A 20,939-nucleotide genomic window follows, 5' to 3' on the forward strand; every position below is an offset into this window, starting at 1 on the left:
AATGTGATGTTATATCTTTGATATTTTTGGTAATATATTCTTCATAAAAGTAACTGTTCTTGTTATAATTTCATAAATATTCATGCGTATACTTGAAATCTTTGAAGTATCATAGTGAATATTTTAGCTTAATTTATTAGTGAATTAGAATATTTTAATGTTTTACAATATGATATTTAATGCATAAATTAGTCTTAATTAAATATATTTGATACATCATATTATTTGTGTATATATATGAATTTTCATGAAAATTATATCTTTGTGCTATAAAATGTATAAATAATATCACGATGTATATATTGTTATGGATTTCCTGTGATAATTTATTTTTTAACTAATAAGTGATGTTTCTATATTATGTCTTGTTCTCATTTAAACTTATTACTTGTTCCTATTATTAAGAAAATACCTTGTTATATTCAAGTTAGGTGTAAAAGTGATCTCTCTTGTATTTTATGAAAGCAATTAGATATATTTAGTTATAATGATATATATATATATAATTTTAATTTATGATAAAAATTAACATTTATTTTGTATTATGAGTATTATGTAAGTTATTTTATTGAAAATGACAATTGTAAAAACATTTATAACAGATTCACAGTTTTTTTTGCATTGTATAAATTTGAATTAATAATTATATAATGAAAAAATAGGAATTTGGAATATTTATTATTCATAATTGTTCTATAAATTTAGATTATAAATAATTGGAATTGAATATAAAGTTAAAAACATTTATTATTTTATTATTATGCTTAAATATTTTATTAATTCTATAATGAAAAAATTAATTATATATATACTTAATTACAACTTAATACATAAATATAATACTTATGGTTTTATTTTTTACGTATTTTAAATATTATATTAATAGATCAAATTTAATAATATATCAAAAGATAATATGTACAAACCTTTTTTTTCATCTACATATAATAGTGAATTTCTAAAAATGTGATATATATTTTGCAAATATTTAAGTAGGTATTAGGGAAAATTTAACCAAATATATATTTTATTCAATCGTTTCATCGTGTGTTCGTATTTATTTATGTACTTTAAGATATATTTTGTTGTTATCTATAAATGTGTTAAGTAATATTTTCATCTTATTTTAGAATTATACAAAAATACATGGAGTTTATACTTACTATTTGTAATTCTTTTATATTTATGATGCTCATTTTTTTAAATAAAATAAATGAGAAAACATACAAATTTTTTTTTATATATTATTCTTAAATAAGGATTTAAATTTTAATTTGGTGTTCAAGTTATTCATTATATATTGCTTTGATATTTTGATATAATCTTTGTTTTAGTAGTAGCTCTATGTAGAAAATTATTAATTGTGCGTATTACTACGCTGTTAATGGATAAGAATTTACTTTATTTGTAGTTTAACTACTATCATTGAATAACTGTTGATGTTATTCTATTTTTAAAAATTTCCTAAAATTTTTTGGTAAATAAATTGATTAATAAAAAATATATATAATTAAATTATAATGAATTTCACAAAATATATATAAGAAACAATAATGCTATGACTACAATATATTTAATGCTAGAACTACAAATTTTTTCGTTTTATTAAATGAATATCATTTCTAAATATATATCCTTAATTAAAGAAAAGAAATTATGTTAAGAATTTGAAAATATTTCATTTGAAAATAATTGAATTAAGTTTAATTATGAATAATTATTTTTAGATTTTATTATGAAGTAAAAAAAAACTGTAATTTATTTATCTTAAATATATATATTCTCTCAGATTTTGTTTTATTATAAAATATAGTCTTATTAAATATTTTATGTTCTTTTAAACAATGAACTTATAATTACCATAATACAAAATGCTTTACAGTACATAAATATTTTCAACTGTTATTATTATTAGATTATTACAATAATTAATTTTATATATCAATAATAAACCGTTTTACATAAGCATAATGTTTATTAAATTAGTGTTACTAATATAAAAACATGTTGAAATTAGTTACTATTTTCTGAATATAAAAGATAGTAGATTACATATATTATATACATTCTATATGGTATACCTTCTATATCCTATATATTGTGTATTCTATATAAAATCAGTATTTAAATATATCAGAAAATTCTATATTCTTTATTTTTAATAGGATTAATAGAGAAGTTATTTAAATTTTATATTAAACAATTTAATTATATATTTGGAATAATTATGAATTATTTCAAATTATTTTAATTTAATGGAAATTATTATTTTCAAAACAAAATTAAAATAAAAATTGTATGACATGTTTTTAAATTTATTGTTTTTTGTTTCTGTTGTATAATACATTATACTTATATATATTTTAATAAGTCTTTGCGAACATTTATGAAAAAAAGGAATAAAAATAAATATAATGTGAATCATCATTAAAAATATATAATATTATTTTTAATTTTTCCCTTAATGTATTATTACAATATTAATAATCTATATAATGGAACAAAAAATTAAGTTCCCTTTTTTTATTAAGATATTTACATTTATTGTTCTAAGCTGGATATATCATTATTACAGCGATGTGGTATGATAATGTGATATATAAATATATTTATAATTTATATTTTTTGTGCTATATTATTATAAATATTCTTTCTCATTATGTAATTACAAAATCCTTTTAATAATAAACGTTTATTTTCGCTTTATTAGATTTATCTTGGAGAATTGTTTTATAAGAAAAATTTTGATAAAAAATTAGAAAGAACAACTCAACGAACACTAGCAAAATATAATCAGGATAAAATTACATGTAATATAATGTTAAAAGAAGAGATACCAAGTAATGAAAGACTCGAAGAAAAAGACATAGTTAATAATGAAAAAGGGGGAACTGGATGTAAGAATCATTCTTATGTAAGTTTAACAAAGAATACTAAACGTTATAAACAATCTAAAAAAAACAATTCTGGTATATTTGAAACCAAAAAATATTCCTGTTTCGAAAAAAAAATATTTAAAGAACTTGATTATATAGATTATCTTAAAAATAATAGAACAATTAATAATAAGGTTTACAAAAAAATAATGTGTAAAAAGTACGGTTTAGGAATTGCTATACCTATAGTATTGGTTTTGTTTTTATTAACAGTGTTCATAGTAGATCTAGCATTGGGTTTGTTACCAGGAAGTAATGGGGGATTGTGGTATGAATTAGGGTTGTGGGAACCTTTAGCAAATTTGGCAAAAAATGAAAGTGAATGGTTGTATACATTTTTAACTTCAGTGAGATCTAAGTTACCAAAAAGTTTTACAGATTGTGGGAACTGGATTTCCTCTGGAGCATCAGGAGGTGTTAGTCATACTTGTAGTGAGGTGTGTACGTTAAATAATTTATTTGGTTATGTAGTATATTTTATACCTTTTATTATATTAGGTCTCACATTTATTATAAAGGTTGTTTACTACCATAAAAAAGTTAAGAAATACCAAAAAATTAAATTAAGGAAAAAGTAAAATGATTAGTAAGTTATATGTTCTTTTCTCTAAATAAGTCGACAATGTGCACAAATATCTGTAATATCGTTTGTTATATTCCTATTAAGAATATTCATAATTGCTTAAATTTTAGAATTTTACGTACAGGTACGTGGTCTTTTTGATAGAAATCAGGAAAAATATATGTTCTTAGTTTATTTGACAGTTTGAATGTATTAACACTTTTGAATTTGAATTATGAAGTATTATTATAGCAAGACTATAATATATAACATCATATACAAAATTTTTTATTTTAATAGATTTTCATGATAAATATATCTAAGTGCATTAAAATAAATATATTGTAGCAAATTCATATAATTTTAATGAAGTGTGATAATTTATACTTGGTATAAAAATTGTTTCTTTCTTTTTTTTTTTTATGATGTTTTGGTTTAATATTCTTTTTTATTTTTTTATTCAGAAAAATTTATTATTAGTTTTAAGTTAACAATAAGTTTGTCATGTTTTGTATTCAATAAATGAGAGTGTACATGTTTTGTTACACAGATATATGCATTAATAACTTTTTTTTTATTAAAAAAATAAATTAATAAAGAAACCATATAATAAGTTTTACAAGAAGTATGCTATAAAATATAATTACTGTAAAAAACATTTTAATATAATTATAATTTTTGTGCATGATAAGATTTTGATATTATAAATATATAATAAAAAAAATATATATTTATATTGATAATTAATAATTAAGAAATGATGGATTCTATATATTTACAATTTAATAAAGAGTTAAAAGAATTAACTATTTTGTTATTTAAAACTTTTTGGAGATAATTAAAATTTGGTAAGCTGAATTATATATATATTATAATGAAATTTTATAAATAAACCATTTATTTTTTATATTATTCAAAGTTTAATTTAATGACTTAATTGTAAATTTATATAGATAAATATTTCTATAAGTTTTTTATTTCTTTATATAGAATAGTAAAATTTTACATATGTATATATCTATAAAACCACATATGATGATAAGGGGTTATGAACAAATATTTTTTTTTCTATAATTATATAATAATATGTAGGTAATATTTAGACAAATATTTCTTATTTCGCATGTCCTAATATATTTAAAATAAATACTTTATATCGTTTCAAAAAAATATAACAAAAATATTGTTTCTATTGTCAGTAATTCTTAATTGTAAGGCTCATTTCCTAGAGTAAAAATAAATCTTTTTTTATTGTTAATTCATGAATACTCAGAATAGCTTTTGTTGAATATATAAGTTTTAAAATGGTCTATTTATAAAAATACTCGATTTTTTGAAAAGAATTTTAGTTAAATATGTGTAATGTTCATAGTTCTGCTATTATATTTCATAGTTAAATTTAACGTAAAAAATTTTTTTATTATATTTTCAACAGAAAATGATAATATAATATTATTATGTTTTTCAGTTATTATAGTTACATGCTCTTTAAAAATTATTGTTCTATAAATTAAATAACGTTTGCATTTTTCTTCTGTGTATAATTATATATGGGACATGGAGAATATGATACTAGTTTATATGGACAAATGTAGATAATGAAAATATTGTTATCAAAAATTTTAACAAAAAATGGTAAGATATTTTTTTTGTTGTTCATATTATTTATTACTATATTTTATTAAAACATATCTTTACACGTATATAACATGTATATATGCATGTAAAATAATTATATTACGATAATATTTTTTTATTTTTTTTTTTGCATTTCCATATACAATTCATATAAATATTATTCTGTAAAAAAATCAATTATATTTCATCTGATATTCGTTGAATTATAGAATGTCTAAAGATTAAAGTTGTCTACTTATGTATTTATGTGAAATTAGGAAAGCTTTTTAATTATATAAAAGTTATTGAGATTTTTGATTTCATATGTATTATATTATAACTATTGTGATATTAATATTTATATAATTATTAGTGAGGTAAAATATACAATTGAAAAGTTATATATTTTTCATTTTTCCTTTAAACTATTTATTTTTATAAAAATCTTTGTAGTATATATTATAACTATTCAAAATTTTTTATATAAATTATGAATAATTTAGAAAATAACGATTTAATAAATGTAGTTAAAATTTAGTTATTTAAAAAATACATATATGTTAAATAGATGTAAATATGATAATTAAAAAGAAATGTAGGAGATCTAAAACTTTTCATTTTTTTAATAACTAATAATTATTACTCTATGATAAAATATATGTGTCTTAGAGAATATATACGAAGTCATTTTTGTAAAAAGTGTTTCATAGATTTTGTTTGAATTAATGAATATATAATATTTTAAATAATATAATAATAATATTGTGTGTATAATACTTAATCTGGTGATATTATATTATATTTGATTATTATTATTGTTATAACGTATGTATTATTTTCAAGTTATATACAAATTTAAAAAATTATTATATTTATATTATAAGAATAAGGAAGTAGTTTAATAAATATATTTAGAGCGCATCATTGGATAACATATATTAATATGTCATATAATTGTTATGAATTCATTTGAAGTATTTTTTAATTTATGTAATATTATAATACGTATTTTAAAAGATATTACTTCACTTTAAAAAAAGAAAAATAAAATACAATCAAGAAAATATCATAAAATATATTTATTATGACAAAAAAAAAAAAATTGAAATAATTAAAATTTTCTTGTTTTTAATTAGAAAAAATATATAATTTATAGAAATAAACATATAAATAGGCAAAAACTAAGTGTATAGTTGATAAAGCATTATATGATTAGTTGGTTCTTATCGGATAAACAATTTAATGCGTATGTAATAATTTGTTTTATATGGTATGATATGTTGATAGATATATGAAATATTGTAATATGGCTTTTAAATTAATTATTAATAAATTAAAATAATTTTTATTTATTCACTTAATAAAATAATAAACTACTATACAAAAATAAAAAATAAAAATATATTTCTTACAGTTGTTATAGTTTTATAATTATCAATTATTTTTCTTATATATAACTGTAAATTTGAGAGGAGGCACTACGATACGTTGGGAAAAAAATATATCTTATCCTTATCAGTTTTATCAGTTATATAATAAGAATTTTCTACGAATATTGGATGTGTTTTTGTTTATTTTTTATATTTTCCTAGTTCTTTTTTGAGTTTTCTTTAATTTATTTCTTTAATTCGTTAAGTGGATTGAATAATTATTTTTTTTTTTTGTGTTTGTATGTTTCCATTCTATATTTACACTTGTATATTTTTTTTAATTTTTTTCTTAACTTTTTATAAATATTTACGCGTATATGTGAGTAATTAATATATACTACTTATGTACATGTATTTCTAAGAAGTTTACTTTTATATTTCTTCCTTTTACTTAATTTATATACTTCCATCTTTTAACTTACCTTTATACTTTTCCCATTTATGCACCTTTTTCCCTTTATTTTTTCTTGAAGTTAACGTTCAAAAAATTATAATTAAAAAGAATAAAATTAAATTTTATATAAATTAACTTGCATATAAATTTAAAAAAACATGAAATATTATAATTCCCATTTTTACATGAAAAATCATAGAACCGTAAAAAGCGTGTTGAGCTGCTATAAGAATTGTTGTAATATATGTAAATATAATTCTGAACATGAAGTAGTTTTATGTTTTTGTTATATTAGTCGTTGTAACATTAATTGGTAGACTGCATGAAAAAGTTTTAGTAAAATATAAAAAGAGGAATGGAAAGAATTAAAATATTGCATGGAAAGAGTGGTAATATGCTTATAATGAATAGTGCAGTTCCTTTTTTTTGGCAACATATTTCTGTTTGAGTGACCTTAATCTATGTAAAAGAAAGTTAATCTGAAAAAGAGTAAATGGAGAAATAGGAAAACGATAGCTGAGATATCATACGAAAGCAAAACCATAACAAATGATATCAGGAAACATGAAAAAAGAAAAAATAATAACATATTGTATAATTAAGGATGTTAGAAAATATATGAGTGTAAAATACATTTTAAAATATTATTTTTTTGTTTACTTTGTTTTCCATGATTAGCCAATTAAAAATTTGTTGTTGTAAAAAAGGAAAGTGGATATAAATATAAATGTATAATGTAAAAGAAACAAGAAAAAAAAACATAAAAATAACAGGAGGGTTAACTGTTTACAACATTTTTTTATTTTATATTATGTGCACTTAGTTCGTTTGCGAAGGCCAATAACTGAAAAAATAAATTTTTAATTATATAGTCCTCTGTGGTTTGGGATTATAAAAAATAGATTTTATTAAAAATATATTTATGTGTCACATATAATGCTACCTCATGTATAAATATGTTCACATATATATGTGTATATATATGCATGCAGTGGATAATATTAGGTGTCCATTCATATGTTTCCATATATATACCTTCATAAATTTCATAAAATGCATATTTATTTTACTATATATGAAAATACTTTAAATTATTTGATAATATTTTTAATAATGTATATGAAAGTTAGTACCCCTAGAAAGAGAGAACATAATAAAATTAGAACAAATAAGCCAAATAAAATGCATTTCATGTGGCGCGCTTTATTTTTTGCGCCTTACGATATCATTTCAGCAATTTCTTATTACAATTAAATTTTATGCATATATGTATAAATTTTTTTTTATGTTAGTGTCCCCATAAAAAGAATACTCTTGTAGATAAGCTAATGTGTGCGTAGATCACATAAAAACAATATATAACTTATAACATATTTATCTTCGGATGATCATTTCATGTAGTTAAATGAAAAACATTGCGGATACTTTTACATGAATGCTGGTGTATTTTCAAAAAATCGTATTATTCATGACTTAACGCTTATGTAAGCATATAGAGAGCTCTCTGTTAATGTTTTCTTGTTTAAATCTTATATATTTAATATATAAATGAAAGCAACCTTTGCAGCACTAAAATTATTTCTTTATAAAAATTAAATTAAGTACATATCAAATTTTTTGAACTAAGTAAATAATTTTTATAGATTAATTCTGGTTAAAATATATTAAGTCAATATTAAATAAATGAAGTTGTAAGATAACATTACTTTATTACTTTTATATTTTATTTTTGTTATGTGTCACAGTACGCGGTTGACAATGTATGTAAATATATATTTTAATAAATAATTACGGTTAAAATAAAAACAATAATTAACAATTATAACAGACTAAATTTTGCTTTTATTTTAATTAGATGTATAAATGATGTTTTCCAAACTTTGTTTTTACTAAATCTATGGTTACTGTAAAGAAATGATAATTTAAAATAAAATTTGGTACCTCTTTATTATTAAAATTATTTCATTTATCCTTTCTATATGAATATTTCAGTGTTTGAATAATTTTCTATAATTTCAATATTACATATCTTTTTGTTTATTATTTTGAACTCAATATTAAGTATAGTGCAAAATATGTTATATATTGTTAATAACTAGAATTCGAATTTAGCGTAAAATACAAATACATATGTAACTATGTACAATAAAAAAATGAGTGCGTACATGAAATTTAGAATTAACAAATTATCATGGTGCCTAAAAATTTCGTATGATGAGAAATGAAATTTTCTTTTTCTAAATTATTATTCTTATTTGAATGTATAAATAATAAATTGTGTAGATAATATAGAAATGGATTCTAACTGGAAACTCAATAAAATAAGAATTACATTTCTATTTCTCAGATTCTATAAACATAAACATAAACATGTTACTTCTATTATATTTATGGGAATATTTGTTGTATTTTTCTTTTTATATGGAGAAAATAAAAACTAAACACAGGCATTTAAATACTATTTGTTATTATTAAAATTTACTTTATCAAAAAATTTATAATGTAGTAATACTATTTTTATTATTTATCATATACCAATTTTTTTAATCATATGTATGTTATGTATAGAATAAGGTATTAATGCAGTAAAAAAACAATAAGAATAATGTTAAAGCAGAACATATTTATGAATTATAAAATAATGGTTAGGATTTTTCCCATTTGAATTCAATTAAAATTAGAATTCATCTACCTTAGGGCCAATCATAAATACCCTATCAACAATATCACATATAATATATATAAATAGAAGAAAAAAAACGTTAAAACTGTTACATAATGTGTAACATTTTTAGTTATATTAAATTGAAAGTGGACAAATAATAAAAATTTTGAATAAAGTTATAAAGAAAAAGTAGATATATACTTTATATTTTGATTAATGTTTTTATTCCAAGATTTTACATTTTTTATTTATATAATATTATTATTGGTGTTGTTTCTAATGTTGTTTTTTCTTCTGTAATACTAAGAAAATAAACGCTACCTCATATTGTTATATAAGTATATCCACTTTTTCTTTAGCATCTTGTATTATAAGCTTAAGTTTTAAAATTATTTATATTTCATTCTAAGGGGAATCTCGTTTAAAGGGAATATTATACTACTAATTTTAAAAATATCATCGTATGTATTTATCTTTTTTTTTGAATAATTTTTATAGACATATATTAATTTCTTTATTTATCGTTTATATAGCTTTTTAATGAATTTGTACATAAGTGTAACATATATATCACTAAGTATTTTATTTTCTATTGAAAATAATATAAACTGTTAATTTTGCATCAAGTGTGTCCTTGAGGTTGATAGGATATATTATGAGAGCTTCCTTCATAATTTCTATTTACTTCTTTATGAAGGTTTTGTAAGGATTCTCTCGATTCTTCTTGAAATTTGTTAAGTTCAATAATTTTTTTTTTTCGTAAACGATTATATATCCAAGATTTCAATGGAGTGAACTACATCAAAATATATGTATATTTATTTAAAAATATAATTTTTATATGCTTATAATTTTTGTGAAAATAAATTATTCTATATGTGATAAATTATTATTAATTTTAAGTATAATTTTTATTAACCTTATATAAAAAAAATATAGTGAAAGACATTAGTAATACGATAGATGTTGTTAAAATGGGAACAAATAAGTAATCTACTTCTTCTGTAGATGGTATTATTTGTGTTGAAGTTTGTTCTATTTGTGGTAACGTTCGTGGTAAATCATTGCATGGAGATAATTTACTCATTTTATAATCATATGCTTTCTTGAAATTGATTAACTCCTCACAGAAAGGGTCATTGCTATTTTTTTGACATTTTTTGTAATTATCGCTATAAATGCTATAACATTCTCTAACACTTTTACAAATATTACCATCGGAGTCATTCTCATTACCATTAAATGTGCTGAAATTATCATAATAGCTATATAGTTTTTTAAGTTTATCTAAAGATTCCTTCGGAATAGTTTTTATTTCGTCTGTGCATATATTTTCTGTTTCGGACGAAAAATCTCTATACCTCTGAAACCATTCAGGATTCTTATTATAACTAGCATCTGAATTTATCCTATAATTTAAGTATTTACAACGTTTCAAGCTATCGGATTTATACTTTTCCTTTATTTCAATTAAATATCTACCAACATCTTGGCATGGTTCAGTAAAATCAGAATATTGTTCAAACATTCGACCACATCTCCTTCCAGGATTTTCTCCACCTCCTATAATATTCTGAATATCTTTGATAGCTGTTTCAAATTCATTTTTATATTTAACATATAACGTCACGGTATTCTAAAAATAGAAAATATAAAATAAAAATATATATAAATGCACAAAACAAATTTTTCATTATATAGATTTATCTATCATTTCTAGAACAACAAAACCTTGGATAAAATAATATATATAATAATTAAAAAACAAAAATAAATTTTACGTTTTCTTCTGTAATGTGAGTTGCCATTGTACATAGGTATACGTGAATTAAGGAACAAAAATTAAATTAGTATCATTTTAATATTTATATAAATGAAAAAATATATATAATATGTTAATATGTAGTATTTTCCTTTTTTTCATATATAGATTTTAAAAACAAAAATTACTTAGGAAAAATTTCCTCTTTACTTTTTATTAACATTACAATAAGTAGAATAGTTAGTAAAATATAAGATAAACGCTTTTAATTGATAAAATAATAATTGTAAAAACAGGGTTATTTTATTGTAAATAAAAAAAAATATAGAGAAAAATTCGCTTTTCTATTTTTTTATTCATAAGAGACTTATATATTTGTACTGATATATTATACAAAAAATTAAATTAATTTTAGTATATTCTCAAATAAATTTCCTATTATAATTGAATACTTTTTCAGAAATCCTTTTTTGACTTTAAAATATTATAAATAGTTAAATATTAACTATTTATAAGATATAGTATTTTCTCATTTATTTTATTATTATTTTTTTTATTGTTAAGTTAATACCTTTCATATTAATTAAATTAATATTTGTAATAAGTTTTAATAATATATGTATTGGTTAAGAAACTGAACTTCACGAATATTACTAAAAATTAAATTTAACTAAATAAAAGAAGACATTTAGCTAAAAAGAAGTATAGTATATGAAAATATGCATTTATTTGTTAAATGAAAAATATACATCCTCAAAAAATGTATTCTAATTATAAATATAATATTCTATAAATGCACTATATCGTATAATTTTAAAATAATCTGCTAATTCTCTTCATTGTATTATATACAGAAGTTAAAGTTTTTCTTACTTCTTTAGAACCTTCATAACGGGATAATATATATATTTATATTCGATATATAAATGTATTCAGAAAAAGTAAATAAGTTTATACTATAGAATAATTATTATTATATATTAAAAATAAAAAGAAAAATAATATAATATTTATCTTAATTGCTTTAGTAAATTTTATTATTGAAATCATTTGTACATGTAGCATAACAAAAATATAGATTAATATCTCAATCAATATTTATCATAATAATCTATAGAGCATACAACTTATTAGTAATGTTGTTGATGGTATGTGTTTATATTTTAATATATAATAAAACAGTTGCGAAGGTTAATATCATAATATTTTTCAATTAAGTATATGTTACTTCTACTTTATTTATGGTATTATATTTCATATGAGTTCTAACATATTATAACATTTAATTCAATGTATTTAGAAAATAATATTAAATTATTGTTATTTTATTTTTTTTTTATATATATTTTATTGTTCTAAATTATCTTACGATTATATATGTTTAGTATGATATATAAGTTATATTTTAATTGAATTAATATATTTAACATATAATCAAATATATTTAAAAAAAAACTAAGAAATGAAATAAAAGAAAAATATGTTTTTGTTATTATTTCATATATGTAATGATTTGTCTTTTTCTTCATAAGCTATGTAGAATTTTAAATAGTATAATAAGCTTTATAATTGTTAAAATAAATATTAGTTAACGTTATGTTGTAGTGGATATTCTTTTGCTCTTATATCATTTTTTTATTTATAATATTAAAATTTGTTTTTTTAATTTTTACATCAGCGTTTAACTTAATAAAGTATAATATTTATCAAGGCGCCTTATATATTTCAAAACATTAAGCTTTTGTTATTCGACTTTTATATTAAATCAGAACTATGTTCGTAAGTCCATGTATGTTAACATTTTTTTATAATATTTAATATATTTTTAATGTACTTGCAATACGTTTATATGATTATAGTTAAATTAAATAATTTATTAAGTTCACATATCAAATATAAGAAATATAAGAAAACATACTTATTAACATTCTTGTAATTTATACACAATATTAATGAAATATATAAGTGATATATATATTACATTATAAAACATAAAAGTATTTTTTGAAAGGAAACTTATATATATTAAAATAATATACTTTAAAAGAACTATATATTCATTATTTGTAATATAAAATAAGAATATTTAAGTTCATTTAAATTTATTAAATATTTTTTTTTAAATATGGATAACGTTAATATTATTAATAAGTAAAAACAATGTTTTCTAAACAAAATATTATTGATATACTATAACATATATGTTTTATGTAATATGAGGATATTATATTACAATTAAGTATTTATATTTCAGTTAGGATTGTGTTATTTGATCGTCATGCTTATAATTCATTCAGAAACATATTTTTTTTTATTAATATTATTACTGCATTAATTATAATGTTTAAAAAATAAGCAGAATGCTGTTGTTATAGCTTTTACTCAATACAAACTAGTAAATAAAAATTTATAATTTACTTATTTTCTATGGAATATGATAAAAGTAAAAAATTATTATTTATCAAAATGGATTAAACATTTTAACAAATAGATCTACTATTGTTTTATGTTATAAATAAATAAATATATATATAATTTATAAAATAATAAAAAAAAATATTATTAACTAAATATTAAAAAGTAAAATATTATTTTATAATTACAAAAATCAAAAGAGAAAAACATTGAATGTTAGAATATATATATTCTTTTCAAAACTCAAAAAGGTAGTGTCCAAATTTTTTTATTAATATAATAAAAATAGGTATTTAATTGAAAGAAAAAAAATAAAAATATATGATATTTTTTGAAATTCCTGTGAAATAATTTTATTCTGTTCCGTTCGTACTTCATTTTAAAAAAGTGTTGAAACTTATGAATTTAGTACAGTTTTACTTATATACTTTTATATAATTATATTTTATATCTTTGATATTATAAAAATGTTTATAAATTATAATGTGTAAAAAAAAAGAACAATAAAACCATAAGAATCATTTTTAATTATTGGTTTATATCTTTTTTTAAAAGTGAATAATAAGGTTAATATAAAAAATTATGTATCCTGAATAATTTCATTATTATCACATTCTTGTCATTTTAATAATTTCATTGATATTTAAAATTTATTTTAATAAAACTTATATAAACAAAAAAATAAATACTTTAACAATATTAAGGTACATAAATATGTATGAACATTTTTTATTAAAGTCACAATATTGTTTAGAAAAAAAATTAAATTCTTTATTAAGAGAATGAATTTTTATATATGATTTTTTCATTTTGCGTATATATAAATAACTCAAGAAAAAAATTATTATATATATAACGGTTAAAGTATTATAAATTTATGATAAATAAGAACTATTAATATGTGAACATTTATTAGGGCATAGAGATTAACATTTTTTTATGGAATATATGGTTTACTTTTTTATAAGATAAATTATATGTGGAATATAATTAACTTTTCATATATTTTAACATCATTTTTCTTTAATGAAAAGATTTATTATATCAATTAAAACATTAATTTTCAAATAATGCGAATACTTATAGGTTACAGAATAATTTTCTTTTGAAAAGTGAAGAATATTGTACAGTTATTTTTAATAGAATAAAATATAATTATATAAATTTATGTAATAATGTTATATTAATTCAAAAATAGTGTTAAAATTTATTTATTTCTCTCTTTTTTATTATTCAAAATATTATTTTTTTCCATGTTTAATATTTTGGAAAAAGTTAATATCAATTTTTATTTTTTTTTAATATATATAATATAATCTTACTAATTCTATTGAAAAGAGCATTAATATAATGTTATAATGGATATTTTTTTAAAAGTAAAAAATTTCATATGTAATAGTAATATATTTTAAGTATCTGAATTTCAAACATCATATTTCATGCTTGCTTTTTTCTTCTTTATTACTTGTTACTTTATATTCTTCTTCTTTATTTCTTACAGACATTACAAAATTCATATAACCTTTGTTTTTAGCAGTATTTCATCTTAAATAAATTTTGGTTGTATTCGTATGAATTTATGAAATGTGTTTTTCTGCTATATCAATAGATTCTTCCACTGTCCCATCATTTACTATAGAACTTGCATATAAGTCATCTTCTCCTATCCAATCTTCTATCTCATTTCTGAAACTGTCCTTCCCTATATGAGTATGGAATTCCTTATTTCTTTTATTTTCTATATCACTGTTGATATATTCAATTGTATTTTCTGTAATTTCTTGTTTGTTACCTGAATATTTTTGTGTCTTCCATTCATTTATGGATATATCCAAAAATGATTCCCTATTTTCAAAGTACACCTCTTTTTTACATTCTTCTAATACCGTCATAAGCGCGAGAACACACAAATTTGTTAATAATTTTTTTTTTATATATTTATATAATTCTTCATAATTTCCTTTTTGCTAAAATTCTTCTATATTTAGTGGTGATAAATAATTTTTATTATCTTCGTTTTCACATTCTTCTGACATATTCTGCAACTGCTCTGCTAATCCCTTAAACCAATCCTGTTCCAAATACTGTTCTATAATAGTACCATTTTTTGATATCCACTGTTTCCATAGATTTTTTTCTATTTCAAAAAATGGAACTTTGGGTTTTTCTCCAGATTTCTTTTTTATTTCTTCCATTTCATGTATATAAGCTAGTTCTTGCTTCCATTCATTCTTCAAATTATGAAACCAATGCTCTTTTTTTAATATTTCAGAAGCATTTCTATGTTTTTCTATCCATTTATTCCATAGAATATTGAGGTTTTTTATATCGTTGTTATTTAGAATATTTTCTGTTATTAGATGATCATCCGTTAAATTAGCACAGGTTCTATAATCCTTTTTTACTAACGCATCTATACATATTTCTAATAATTCTTCTTTGTTGTTTTCCAAATCTTCATTTATACATTTTTCTAGTACTTCGATATGTACTTCTATTATGGTTTTTGATCTGTCTTTTTTTCGCTTTGACACGTTTACATTATTTGTAAGTTCATTTATTTTTATTTTTTTTATGATTTCTTTATCTTCATCTATTGAGTATCCTAAATGCTCATCTTTTACAAGCTTATTTTTTTTGTTAGAAAATGAAGGTACTAGCAATTTCAGGAATTTTATTTGTTTTCTTTTTATCTTTTTTTTTTTTTTAAACATCACCATTAATAAGAACTACAAAGAAAAAAAAAAAAAAAAAGATTTATATAATAAATTATTATGGTAATCAAATGTTTATTATATATTTAGTTTATATTTTTATTTTACTTTAATAAAAAAAGAAAATAAAACGATAGTAAGAATACTTATTAAAATAGATGATATATAATTGTTAGGCTTCTTTACCACTTTATCTGTAATATATTTTTAAATATATATATATTAATACATGTATTTATTTTGAAATTAGAAAAATAAATAGCATTAGTGGTACCTGAAGATATAGGATGAGTAGAAGGAGCTGGAGAAAGTGAGGTAAAACTTAATGAATCAGTAGATGGAGAAATAATTTCAGGATTAGAAAATGCTCCAGAATCATTAGGAATTGACGGTGGCAATATAGAGTCTTCTTGTTGTGTATGGAGAGATTTAGAATCTGTAGTTTGCTCTGATGATTCAAATTCTGAAGATGCTGCTACTACATTTTCTTTCGTTTTATCTTGGTTAACTGATTGCTCAGATGCTCCTTGTTGAGGGGGTATCTCTGTAGGTGAATGTTGCACACTTGGAAAATTTTCCACTGGTGATAAAGTTTGATTTTGAGGTATAGAATTTTCTGGATCTTTATTATCTCTTTGTGATTTTTCTGGAGCTTTAACTTTTTCTTCAGGTATATTCATATCAGAATATATGAAGTTATTAATTGTTTTAAATGTTTGAGAATTCATTATGCCACAATTGTTTGTTGGATATTGGGATAAAGCTATTTTGTTTTTGCATTTGGAATGTAAGAGACCCTTCTTATTATTAAAATGATCCTCCCTGCCTTTAATCCACACATTATATTCCGTAAATTCATTTATACAATTCGCATCACCATTGCAATTATATATATTACTATTATTTGTTTTATAATTATTTAGTATTTCCATATATTCTTCTTTTTTTTCGCAGAAATCATCTGCATCATAGAATAATTCTAAAAGTTCTTTTTCTTCATTGTTAAAGATCATAAAACATCCACCATGTTGTGTTATCCCTGTAAAGTACTTACTATACCATGTTCTTAATGCTCCTTTCCAAATATATTCTTGATAATGCCTATATGGATCTTTCGAATTAATTAAATAATCAGCCAGATTCTTGCATTTTTCTCTAAATTTTTCTTTTTTATTTTCACTTTTTAAAGAAGAGACTTGAGATATAATATTAGCACCAACTTGTTTAAATTCTTGTTGTAAATACAAATTTATTGCTGTAAAACCCTGAACAACTGGGTACTATATTTAGAATCATTATGAATTATATAGGAATTATTTTTTATAGTAGATATGTTATAATTTTATAATATATATGCAATTTATAATTAAAATTATGCATCTTAAAAAATAATGAATATTACCGAGTTAAAACATTTTTCCATGACTATAATATTATTGTGGGTTGCAAATAACAATCTGAAAGAAAAATAAAAAATTTATGTCTTTTTGTTTTTCAATAACGTAATTTAAATTAATATTTCTTAACTAAAAGAAATTATAAAATTATCATCTACATAAGACTTTTTATATGATATATTTAATAATGAATGCATTACTATTTTTTTTTATAATCTACATATATTCATTAACCTTAAATATATAAAAACTAGATATATACCTAAACTTATTTTAATATTTAATAAATGTTAAGTAAATATTTTTATGAACAATTTCATGTTTTCTATATGAAGAGAAAGTCAAGTTGCTAACAATATAAACCTACATATAAGATGCATCATGTAATATATAATTTATTATCAAAGAAAACAGTATTAATATACTGTATTTTTTCCTTTTTTTTTAATGAAGACCAAAAAATATAAATAAAATTGTATGTATTAATACAAATAATACACCGTATTATTATGTTTGTCCGAAAATATATAATCTAAAAAACAAATAATTATTAATACTGTTAGTATGTTTTTTTTTTATTATATTATTTTTGTTATTTATTTTTAATATTAGTTATAATTTTTCCATAATTATTTTGTTAATGCTTTTACGTATTTACTATGTATCTAAAGATGAGAATTGATAATATATAAATTATACTAAATTTTCGCTATGATACTAGAAACCACATAATTAAATTGTAACTGACACCTAATATATATATATATATATCACTTATCTAAAATTGAACTATTTGAGGTATATATATAATTCCATTAAGAAATTTTAAAATAGAGTAATATATTTCATATATATATATTCTGTACATGCGTATTACTTCTTTTATTTATGAATGAATTCATATTGGCAATATTTTAATTAATAAAATGAATATTTAGATATATTAAATAATGAAAGAAAAGTCATCTATTTATTCGAAATAAGTATAATTTTCTGGATATTTTTTTAACAAAATTAATTATTCTATACATTTAAAAAAGTAGTAAATTATATTATAATTTTTTAATGAATAATAATAATAATATTATATTTCCATGTAAATGAATTATTATACTATATTAAATTATATAAAAAATATTGAACCCCCTAATTTTGTTTTTGCAATTATTTAGAGATATATTCTAATGAATATATCAAAAAAATAACCTTTATTTTTTGTTTTTATTTTGCATAACTATATGAGAATATCATTTAAACAACAATGACAAATATGTTTTACCATAAAAAATGAAAAAGTTAATATATTATTTTATAATACATTTTAATATATGAGTCACTATATGGAATTACATAAAATTTTAAATGTATTGAGAATATCATAGGTTAATGAACCATAATTTAAAAATACAGTTACTAATTTTAATTTTTCTTTTGAAACTAGTACACAAGAGTTATAGAATAGTGAGTACGTTAATAAATAAATGCATATTAATTATAAATTTTTGTAAATAATTACTTCCCATACAAAATTAAGTTATTATGTTAATGTTTAATGAGTCTATTACATTAAAGGATAATAGATTTTATTCATTTCTAATTTCCGAATTTATATTTATACAAATTTTTTGTTTTATATATTTTTTTGTTTTATTTCCTTACTTTATATCTCATTTATTTTAAATATATTTTGATTAATAAGCCTACATGTGGGAATATACGTAAAAATATTTTATTTTTTTTCTAGAAATTATATTTTTAAATCTTTATGTTTGAATATATTATATGTGTGATACGCATACTACATAAATAACATATGATATTAGATGTATATAAGGTCACATAAAACAATATATTATTTTCTTAAATATATGAAAACCTACTGGAAGAAATTCAGGTTAATTGCTTTAAATATTTATATAACAATATATTTTTTTTTTCTTCTTTATTTTATTTTTTATAATCTAATAAATATATGTATATTTTGTTTTTTTATTGTTTTATAAATATATATATAGAAATTTTTTTTTAAAATATATTTCTCGTTATTTTGTTGTAATATATGAACAAATTTATTATATATTAATGTAGTTCACCCTTTAGATTTTATTCAAAGTAATGCAAAAATTAATAAATATTCATATTAGTTATTAAATATTCCTTCATAATGCCACGAATATATTATTTATTTAAAAAATATTTAACAATAAAATATATATAATGATAGGTAAATTTTTCACATAAATTATACTAACAGAATATCAATGGATATATATGACGAAGTAGAGGATGAAGATGAAATATATATACAGCTAATACAATGTTACATTTTTTAGTAACTTTAAATAATACAACATATTTTTTTCTTATTAATTATGTATAAAAGAACAACGCAGTAACTGTGATATATGTTACTATAAATAGAATTTACGTATTAAAATTTATAGTTCATATTATATGACATACATATATATAATAATTAATACCCTCTAATAATGAATACATCCTTAAAAATAATGTATATGAAATAATTTATTTTATGATATATTTTAATTTTACATACGTTATTTTAGTTGTAGATATAAATATAGAATCGAAACACTCTATAAAAGTAACTCATATATATATGATTTCAACAAATATGATATAAATTTTATTTGTCTTTGTTTTCTTAATGTAAAATATTTGATAATATAATTATGTTTTAAATAATATGTTTACTCCTTTTGATTTACATATAATTGCAATATTTTCAATTCATTTAATATAAAATTCTATGATTTTAACAAAGATAATTTAAAATTGGTGTTCAATAATTTATTACATTCACACTATTTAATTAAATAAGTACAAATGTTATTACTTAAGTTCAATTATATATAAAAGGACAAGTTATATTTATTATTAAGAAAAGTTAGTTAATTTAATGATTAATCTGTAAGTGTGTTACAGCTATTATTAACGTTCATATTTTATAATTATTAATTCGTCTTTTCTCTTAGATTTCCATTTATACATATAATATGGATGAGTTGCTTATAAAAAGTAAT

The 20,939-nt window shown here is 19.4% G+C and overlaps 4 protein-coding genes across 4 annotated transcripts; 1 reads left to right on the top strand and 3 right to left on the bottom strand.

Moving 5' to 3' along the window:
* Positions 1 to 2,495: 2,495 nt before the first annotated feature.
* Positions 2,496 to 3,514, top strand: MKS88_002628 (uncharacterized protein; the record flags this gene model as incomplete). Its single annotated transcript, XM_067215653.1, has 2 exons — positions 2,496 to 2,582; positions 2,711 to 3,514. The coding sequence occupies 2 exons, from the start codon at positions 2,496 to 2,498 to the stop codon at positions 3,512 to 3,514; spliced, it is 891 nt and encodes a 296-aa protein (XP_067074058.1).
* Positions 3,515 to 10,226: 6,712 nt separating this feature from the next.
* On the bottom strand, positions 10,227 to 11,412 carry MKS88_002629 (uncharacterized protein; the record flags this gene model as incomplete). Its single annotated transcript, XM_067215654.1, has 3 exons — positions 10,227 to 10,400; positions 10,524 to 11,240; positions 11,386 to 11,412. The coding sequence occupies 3 exons, from the start codon at positions 11,410 to 11,412 to the stop codon at positions 10,227 to 10,229; spliced, it is 918 nt and encodes a 305-aa protein (XP_067074059.1).
* A 3,946-nt stretch (positions 11,413 to 15,358) lies between these two features.
* Positions 15,359 to 15,673, bottom strand: MKS88_002630 (uncharacterized protein; the record flags this gene model as incomplete). Its single annotated transcript, XM_067215655.1, has 1 exon — positions 15,359 to 15,673. One exon carries the CDS (start codon positions 15,671 to 15,673, stop codon positions 15,359 to 15,361), a length of 315 nt encoding a protein of 104 aa, XP_067074060.1.
* Positions 15,674 to 15,748: 75 nt separating this feature from the next.
* On the bottom strand, positions 15,749 to 17,918 carry MKS88_002631 (uncharacterized protein; the record flags this gene model as incomplete). Its single annotated transcript, XM_067215656.1, has 4 exons — positions 15,749 to 16,510; positions 16,604 to 16,689; positions 16,770 to 17,775; positions 17,898 to 17,918. The coding sequence occupies 4 exons, from the start codon at positions 17,916 to 17,918 to the stop codon at positions 15,749 to 15,751; spliced, it is 1,875 nt and encodes a 624-aa protein (XP_067074061.1).
* Positions 17,919 to 20,939: the final 3,021 nt, after the last annotated feature.

The sequence above is a fragment of the Plasmodium brasilianum genome, chromosome 8 (assembly GCF_023973825.1).
Source record: "Plasmodium brasilianum strain Bolivian I chromosome 8, whole genome shotgun sequence".
NCBI classification, from domain to species: Eukaryota; Apicomplexa; class Aconoidasida; order Haemosporida; family Plasmodiidae; genus Plasmodium; species Plasmodium brasilianum.